Genomic DNA, 9654 nt, shown 5'->3' with positions numbered 1-9654 from the left:
GCAGCCAGTCAATGATTCTCATCATTGATGTTTCTCTCTCTCTCCCTCTCCATTCTTCTCTAAAATCAATAAAAATATTTTTAAAAAATAAATAAAATCTTGGTTACCAGATTACTTCATATACAGTTGATTCTATTATTTGCAGTATCTGAACATATATTTATGTTCTATAAAGTCATCATAACCACTGAATTAGTGAATACTGAACTATTGGCTCTGGGGAGAAATACAGGGTAGGTTAGGTCCAACATTTTCATTAACCAATCAATATAAATCCTATTTTATGTTTCTGTTTAAAGGTACTTTATTTAATATATATTGTTGATTCATTAACACTGAACTCATGGTCAATAGCACTATAACTCATGTCTGAACGAAGCTTATCTAACACACGTATTTTCTCTGCAAGGCATATCACAGCCTTCTTGAACTCAGGAACACTAGATAGCACTTAAGCCAGCAGTTCTCAACCTGTGGGTCGCGACTCCTTTGGCGGTCCAATGACCCTTCACAGGGGTCGCCTAAGACCATCCTGCATATCAGATATTTACATTACAATTCATAACAGTAGCAACATTACAGATACGAAGTAGCAACGAAAATAATATTATGGTTGGGTCACAACATGAGGAACTATATTTAAAGGGCCAGAAGGCTGAGAACCACTGACTTAAGCACTATGTTTAGGGGCCATTTTAAACAATAAAATCACCAAGAAAAAGCACAAAAGTGCAAAGAAAATGGCACTGAACAGACCATGAAAAAGACACTTGTTTACAGTCTGAGAGCTGAAACTAGAAGGCAGAGCATCACCTTGTTCAACTTCAGCTGGGAACATGCATGTTGGGTGACTCAAATTTTTTGCTGCTCTGCACATGTCTATGGATAACCACCAAACCACAAGTATTGATTTTGGAGTCAAAAATAACCCCATGTAGGCAAATTTTAGCAAGTAGGAAATTCACAAATACAGAATCCACAGATTATGAGGCTTGATTGTATTTACTATACCTCTTTCTGAATTAATTCTGATAACAAAACAGTAAATTCAATTACAATGTACCAGATTTTTTAAATTACCAAAGTTTGTATATTAAAGCAAAAGAATGAGATGTGTTAAATTAGAAAAACAGGTTAATAAAATAAAGCTTAAAAGGAATATTTATTCTGTAGAGCTAACCTTTTATAAGATCAGATAAGTTATTCTGTTCCACATTTTTCTTTGCATAGTTGAAGCACATATCATCTACTTCTGTTGCAAGAAAATACCAGCCATTTAAGGTACTTCCAAGTAAAGGATAGATGCAGGATGCTCCAGTACCTAGTAAAATAAAAATTCCAAACACATTGCATATACCCGAGGGAGAGAATAATACTAACCTTTTATAAGATCAGATAAGTTATTCTGTTCCACATTTTTCTTTGCATAGTTGAAGCACATATCATCTACTTCTGTTGCAAGAAAATACCAGCCATTTAAGGTACTTCCAAGTAAAGGATAGATGCAGGATGCTCCAGTACCTAGTAAAATAAAAATTCAAAACACATTGCATATACCTGAGGGAGAAAATAATAAGCAAAAACACCATTCTTAGAATTCTTATAGCCTTGACAGTGGCTTCTGGGTTCTCTAGTCTATAAATATAAAAGGCTAAGTAACCAACCATGCGTCCATCCGATCATTCAACCGGCCAGTACATATGACACGCGACGGCAATTTAAAAATAAACATTGACTCGCACATGCGGGATACATATAAAGCTCTTGCTGGTGCCAATCTCGTATGTGTGTTTTGATCTGTCATTGTCGATTGTGAATTTGATTGACACTTCTATTATAGAGAAAGGACAAATAGCAATATTAAAATATTTCTTCTAATTAATTTCCTTTCAATGTGCATGAATCTTGCACCGGGCCACTAGTTATTTCATGTGTTAGTCTTACCCCATAATTAGATTCAAATTTCTTAGAGGATAGAAATCTTACTAACCTCTTTTTTGTATGTTTGTTGTATGTAAAATGAAGTATGTATAATTGGCTGGTGATCAAGGAATACATGACTGATTAACTGAAAATTGTCAAAACAATTTAATTTGCTTTATAAAATCTCTTCATTTAAAATCTCACACAAATCTTTATTTTCTTAAAAGAAATCAATGCTAATTGTTAAATCACCACAGTACTAAAATAGATGAATGCACACCCTATTCCCCAAAAGTAGAAAAAATTACATAAGGCATAGAAATTTTATATTAACCCCTTCCCCCAGTTCCCCACATATCTGTGAATTGTTACTTGAAGGAAACCAGAATTAAAAGGGGGAAAAAATTTAAAGAGAAAATTTATATCTTAGATGTGAAGACGTGGAAACATATTTGATCCAGATCAAAAACAACGCCCAGTCGACATGGCTCAGTTGTTGAGTATCAACCTATGAACCAGGAGGTCACGATTCGATTCCCGAACAAGGCACATGCCAGGGTTGCAAGCGCGATCCCCTGTGTGGGGCGTGCAGGAGGCAGCCAATCAATGATTCTCTCTCATCATTGATGTTTCTCTCTCTCTCCTTCACCCTTCCTCTCTGAAATCAATAAAAATATATTTTAAAAAAATACATCTTATAAAAACAAAAAACACATCAATCACTGGCTTGACCACCAAAATTTCAAGGGGACATTCATAGGCAAATATTACAGGCAAAGATAATTCTTTGACACCCAGGGTTTGGTCCTAAATTTGTATGTAGAACTCCTAACTATACACTAATCTCAAATATTGCTTTTACAACCACTGACTAATCTTGGCCAATAAGATCTTAAAGAGAAAAAAAAGCCAGTGTTTCTCCCAAGGCCTAAGTAGTTAGCCCATACCAGCCACTCCAGGCCTGTTTTCCTCTGGTCATATCCTGGCACAGGAAGAGTGGAGGCTAGAACTCTTACTAACCCAGAGGAAACCCAGGCTCATCTTACAGCTTCCTCATTAAGTATTCTGAACAGTCTAGTAAAAAAACACGGCAACTGATGGCCAGAACATTTAAGCTCTTTTGACAGTCATAGTGATTGCTAAACTTCCTATCATGTTTACCGAACATCCAGGCCCTGATGCTTCTGGACCAACACCTCTTTGGGGACATGTGATGTGGTGAGGGAAAGGATGGTAAAGAGTCCTCAAGCTCCTCTCAGAAGCCACAGTTATTACCCCTTCTAGCCACTGTGGTAAGAGAGTCATGCAGAATAAGAAATTTCAAGCAGCACTTTCATCTCTGCCGGGAAAAAAAAATTCAGACCACATACATCCCCAAGCTCTTGATTCTCATACAACTGTCTCTCTCTTCATATTTCAATTTTATTTAAAAGCAAAAACAAAAACAAAAAAACCCCACTTTCCTTCAGTTGCCCAACGATAATGAGGTAAAAGTCCTGTCCTTTGCCAAAAAAATCAAGTTTCTCAATTCTTAAAACCCTAATCCCCTCAGAAAGCTGAATGACATTCTTAAATGGTAAAAAATCTTGTAATGATAAATAAAAATGGAAAGTGTATAATCATGGAATTAGAGCAAACTGATGGAGTCTGGGGGAAGAATTTATATAGAACCCTAATTAGAATGAATGTGATTTCAGCACCAGTGCCCCTTATGAAAAGCTAAAATCCATTAACCTCCTATATCCCCAAGTGTTATTTTAGAAGGTTTAGGGCATAATTAAAATAAATTAGTACCAAATAGGCTCTCAAGCTTTTTAAGCTTTCTATAACCCATCAGCCATGAACATAAAAGGGCAGAAGCTTTTGTTAAACCCCATTATTTTTATATAGGGCTTAGCTTATATGGGGTGTTCAGATTTTTTAAAGTTGAAAGAATCACTTATCAATATTCAACGAATTATTAACTGGATACCTACTACTAAGCAACAGACCGTTTTTAGTCCTTGGGATATTATAGTAAGCAAAAAGGTAACAGGCTCTGCACTTTGCAAGCTAATGGTAGAGAAAGACATTAGTCAATCAGGTAAGTGAATGTGTAGTTAAAACTTAAAAACACAATAACAACCCTGGCTGTTTTGGCTCGATGGTTAGAGCATCAGCCCTAGGACCTCATGTAGTGACTAAAAGAAGAAAGGGTAAAATAAGTTTCAATGGTTCGCATAAACAGGCATTAGTTGTTCCTGACAGTATTTAGTAATATAATCAGATCTTTCCTTTTCTTTTTTAAATTATTCAAGTTCTATATATTATTTTTCCAAGTTAACATATAACTATCTCTTTTTTTGTTTAACTATCTTTTTAAAAAGAGATTCTTAAAAACTTGTCTTTTTCTCTATAGCTTGACTCATGGTATGTTATTTTTTAAATGGCACTGTAGAAATCAGCCATTCAGAAGGAAAAGTTGAAAATCTCTTTATGGGAAATAGTTTTGGAATTACTCTCACTGTGGATAAGCAGTACATGCACGGAGTAGTTAGTACTAAAATAGGTGATTGTCAGGTAAGATTATCTCTTTGGTCATGCACTCCTATATGTTGACTTAAAATGGCCGAGACTGTTCTTCCTTAAAATAAAATGCCAAAGGGTCTTGGGTTCAATTCCTGGTCAAGTGCACGTACCTCGGGTTGCAGGTTCCCCAGCCCCGGTAGGGGTGTGTGCAGGAGGCAACCAATGGATGTGTCTCTCTCACGTTGATGTTTCTCTCTCTCTTCCCCCTCTTCCTTCCTCCCTTCCACTCTCTCTAGAAATCAATGGAAAAAATATCCTAGGTGAGGATTAAAAATTTTTTTAAATGCCATCATGGGAGAAACATAAAAACGTCAGCCATTACAAACATATAATGCCTTTATAATTGCTAAATATACCTTGGCTTCATTTCCTTTTGTATATCCACTTGCTCTCCTAAATGAATCAAACTGAACAGTTTTCTCCATTGTAGATATTTGCAATTAAGAGAATATCTTACTTTGACTCATGATTTTCCCCATCTTTAATTTCTGATTAAATACTCTACAAATAACCAAGAGATTCTTGAAAGTATTCAGACCTACACAATCTTTTATCAACTGGCCATTATCACAAAAATCACAATATGGAGATTCTGTTACTAATATCAAATAATTCAGAGTAAAAATAATACCCAGTAGACACAGATACCAACATGGTAATCTGAAAAGCTAAGAAAACAAGAGCCTCACTCATTTTGCCTCTCTTACCCATTTGCTCCCTATTTGGTGCTCAAAAGGAATTAATGGCAGAAAAGCCCACATGTAGCAAATGAGAGCAGTAATATCCATAGTCAGGTTCTTTCACACAATACAAGAGAAGTTTATAAAGAATTCAACCTTGACAATTTTATAAGACTTACATGTAGTCAAAAGAAGAATTTGAAACCACATACCTATGTCAATTCCTCTTCGGAGAGTACTTTTGTCAGAGTCATGATGACCAATCAGATCTTCTACCCAATGAATATAGTTGAGTCTCAAGGGAACTGTGGGAATTAGTCTCTCCAATGGAATATCAATAGAAAGTCCAAAATCTTCCCTTAGGAGAGTACAAGTCAGAGCTCTGACTGCTTCGGGATCTTTAAAATTAAGACTGTGGGGTGGAGAAAAAGAAGTAAAACAGATTAATAAGATTCAATATGCCCTAACCGGTTTGGCTCAGTGGACAGAGCGCTGGCCTGCGGACTGAAGGGTCCCAGGTTCGATTCCGGTCAAGGGCATGTGCCTTGGTTGCAGGCACATCCCCAGTAGGAGGTGTGCGGGAGGCGGCTGGTCAATGTTTCTCTCTCATTGATGTTTCTAACTCTCTATCCCTCTCTCTTCTTCTCTGTAAAAAATCAATAAAATATATTTAAAAAAAAAAATAAGATTCAATATGTTGTACAAGCTCTATGGCAGCCAGGCAATACTGAACACCCACTTGAATTTCCTAATAGATCACACATAAATAGCTGTATAGAGCAAGCATGTCAAACTCGTGGCTCACAGGCCACATGTGGCCCACAACGAATATTTTAGTGGCCCAGCCAATATAATGGTATGTAAGAAACGTTTTAATAAAAATTTCATAACTTAATTTTTACAATATCCGGTTATACATTATTTATAATAATAAAACCATAATATGCTAATTAGACTGGACATCCTTCCGGATGACCTTCCGGATGAAGCCAGGGCTGCAAGGGAAGCCCAGGTCCCAGGTGCCTGCTGGTGGCCCAGAGGGAAGCCCAGGGTCCCGGGTGCTAGAGGGCAGCCGGTGCAGGCAGCCAGGGGAAGGAAGGCCTACTCTTTTTTTTTTTTAATATATATATATATATTTTTTTTTTATTGCTTAAATTATTACAAAGAGTATTACATGTTTCTCCTTTTTTTTCAGTGTCTTATGTCCATTGGTTATGCTTATATGCATGCATACAAGTCCTTTGGTTGATCTCTTACCCCCCCGCCTGCCCCCCCACCCTGCCCGGCCAGGAAGGCCTACTCTTGCATGAATTTCATGCATTGGGCCTCTAGTTACTAATAACAAACTACAACGTTCGCTAATGACTGATTACTATAATCAAGTTGCATTCATTTCCCTTACGCGCCTTACATGCAGGTGCACCATTTCTCTCCACTAATTCTAGCAGCGAATATTTTAGCAGCCAATTGCCATGTCATTCAGTCTTGGACTGACTTGTTTGGTGTGCGCAACAGGAAATATTTCGCTTTCGGAGAACAAGAAAAATAGGTTTATTTGAGTTACTCTTATTAATTTGTGCAGTTATTCAGTGTCTGGTAAGTTAATGTTCAAGAAAAATATTAATTTTTATTAAAAGGTTCTATTATTTTATGCTAACAATTATTCATTTATTTCAGTCCTTTGTATTCAGCATGTCTCTATCGAAATAAACCTACGTTTCTATGAAAATTGAAGCTTTTGTTTTTTTGCAGCCCACATAAACTTAAACCTTGTTTATTTGGCCCGTGTTAGCCTTTGAGTTTGACATGCTTGGTGTAGAATATCCACACAAGGGTGTTTAACACACAGTTTACAAATGGCAGCATAAATTCCCATCAACGACATTGCATTTTCACACATGAAAGATAAAAGACAAATGTCTCTATTCCAATTCCTGTCTGATTGACTCCTTACCTAGCTATGTGACTTAGGACAAGTTGAGGACATGTTTCCTTGACTGTAAAATAGGAATAATGATACATATATCATAGTGTTTCTGAGAGATAATCTTGAAAAGTACTTAGCATAATGCCCAGTACATACTAATTATTTTAGAAATGCTGGCCATTTTTACTATTATCAATTAACATGATTTGACATTAGCACATTCTTTGAAAATTAAACTTAAAAGTAAAAAGCAGAAAAAATGTTTAATAATGAAAATAGAATATGATACTTAAATATAACAAATATTACATCAAATTTAAAATTTGACTATTTTTAGCAACTTTACTGAGGTACAATTTGCATACAATAAAATTCACCTAGAGTATACAATTCAATAGTTTTTAGCATATTCACAAAGTTGCGCAACCATCACCATAATCCAATTTTAGAACACTTCCACCAGCCCCAAAAAGAAGCCTTATGCCTATTTGAAAGTCATTCCTTGTTTCTACCCTCAGATCTAGGCAACCACTAATATACTTTGTCTCCATAGATTTGCCTTTTGTGGATACTTCATATAAATAAAAATCACACAACAAGCAATGAAAGTCCATTTTTACACATGGAAAGTTTACACATCTGAGTATCATACTACAGCATTCAAATAAATTCACATTCTTTTAAAATTTTTAATTGATTGATTCTAGTGGGGGGAGAGAGGGGAGAGAAGAGAGAGGGAAACAGAGAGAGAGAAAAAAAAAGACTTGTTGTTCCATTTATTTATGCATTCATTGTTGACTCCTGTATGTGCTCTGACTGGGATCGAACCCACAACCTTGGTGTTTCAGGATGACACTCTAACCCAGGGGTCCTCAAACTTTTTAAACAGGGGGCCAGTTCACTGTCCCTCAGACCGTTGGAGGGCCGGACTATAGTTTAAAAAAAAACTATGAACAAATTCCTATGCACACTGCACATATCTTATTTTGAAGTAAAAAAACAAAATGGGAACAAATACAATATTTGTATTTGCATGTGGCCCGCGGGCCGTAGTTTGAGGACCCCTGCTAACCAACTGAGCTACCTGGGCTAAATTCACATTCTTTATTCTATAATAGAGGCTTAATTTACTTCTAAACTTCATTGCTAAACATACATAAGTAAATACCAATATAATGTCTATGTTCAAAGCCTTAAAATCTAAAGTGTCAAATCTCAGAATTTTCCTATTGAAAAACGTAACCTATATACATTATAAAATAAATTTGAACAATATTACCTAAGAGCAGCATATATTGACTTACTGTCCCGCAACTTCTGAATGTTATTTTGTACTGGCATTTAAATAAAATTGTGGCCCGTCCAGTGTGGCTCAGTGGTTGAGCATCGACCTATGAACCAGGAGGTCATGGTTCAATTCCCAGTCAGGAAAAATGCCTGGGTTGCTGACTTGATTCCCAATAGGGGGTGTGCAGGAGGCAGCCGATCAATGATTCTCTCATCATTGATGTTTCTATCTCTCTCTCTCCTTTCTTCTCTGAAATCAATAAAAATATATATTTTTTAAAAAGTCAAAGGGAAGAAGTTAGTTGGCAGGGATTAAATATTTAAGAGAAGGAATACTGAGCTGTGTAAAGTTCCTGAGATGAGGGGAAAATATGAGATCCAGAGCAGAGATGGAGTACTTCACTGAATTAGAATATAATAGTAGTAGTAATATTTGGTTGTTGAACAGAACCCAAAGCCAAACTCATGGCCTTCTATTGTGTTTTCCACCAACTCATTCTTCTCTACAACTGAGTTTAAGAATAAAAAAACCCAAAAAACCATTAACACCTCCATCGGTTAAATAAGCAATTAGATAGTAACATACAAAAGCAAAGATCCTGAAACAATGAAAATGATAATGACCATTATTGATAACCCTAAATTAACCAAAGAACCCAAAATCCTACTTGCAAAATATTAATAAACTACCTGGATTAATCTCTTACACGTAGATCCCCAAGCTAGCTAGAGCAAACGATAAGGAAAAAAACTTGGTCATCCAAGCACCTCCTTATCCTTTCCAATAGAGTTAACAGTATATCAATTTTCTAACAAAACCCAATGACTTACCCTAAATTCAGTAAAACTTAAAAAAAAAAAGTCGTCCTGGGGGGAAGGGGGGGGGGGCGCACGTGCGCATGTGTGTATGTGTGTGTGTGTGTGTGGCGAGGGGAATGGAGATGGAAGAGGGCATAGAGCAGCAGTTCTCAACCTGTGGGTCGAGACCCCTTTGGGGGTCGAATGACCTTTTCACAGGGGTCGCCTAAGACCATCGGAAAACACATATAATTACATATTGTTTTTGTGATTAATCACTATGCTTTAATTATGTTCAATTAACAATGAAGAAAATACATCCTGCATATCAGATATTTACATTACGATTCATAACAGTAGCAAAATTACAGTTATGAAGTAGCAACGAAAATAATTTTATGGTTGGGGGTCACCACAAAATGAGGAACTGTATTAAAGGGTCGCAGCATTAAGAAGGTTGAGAACCACTGC

At 36.4% G+C, this 9654-nt stretch overlaps 1 protein-coding gene across 2 annotated transcripts in view; it reads right to left on the bottom strand.

Annotated features, from left to right (window-relative positions):
• METTL16 (methyltransferase like 16) overlaps positions 1–9654 on the bottom strand; it is a 63206-nt gene that overhangs the window by 36292 nt on the left and 17260 nt on the right. For both annotated transcript variants that reach the window (XM_005858297.2, XM_014529288.1), the window contains exons 3-4: positions 5384–5583; positions 1381–1521 (exon numbers count right to left, since the gene is read on the bottom strand). In XM_005858297.2, coding sequence (XP_005858359.1) covers positions 1381–1521; positions 5384–5583 — 341 coding nt within the window. The remainder of the gene's footprint in view (positions 1–1380; positions 1522–5383; positions 5584–9654) is intronic.

Source organism: Myotis brandtii, unplaced genomic scaffold (genome assembly GCF_000412655.1).
Source record: "Myotis brandtii unplaced genomic scaffold, ASM41265v1 scaffold1167, whole genome shotgun sequence".
Taxonomy (NCBI): domain Eukaryota; kingdom Metazoa; phylum Chordata; class Mammalia; order Chiroptera; family Vespertilionidae; genus Myotis; species Myotis brandtii.
Note: the sequence above shows the minus strand (reverse complement) of the source record. Positions and strands in the feature narration are given on the sequence as shown.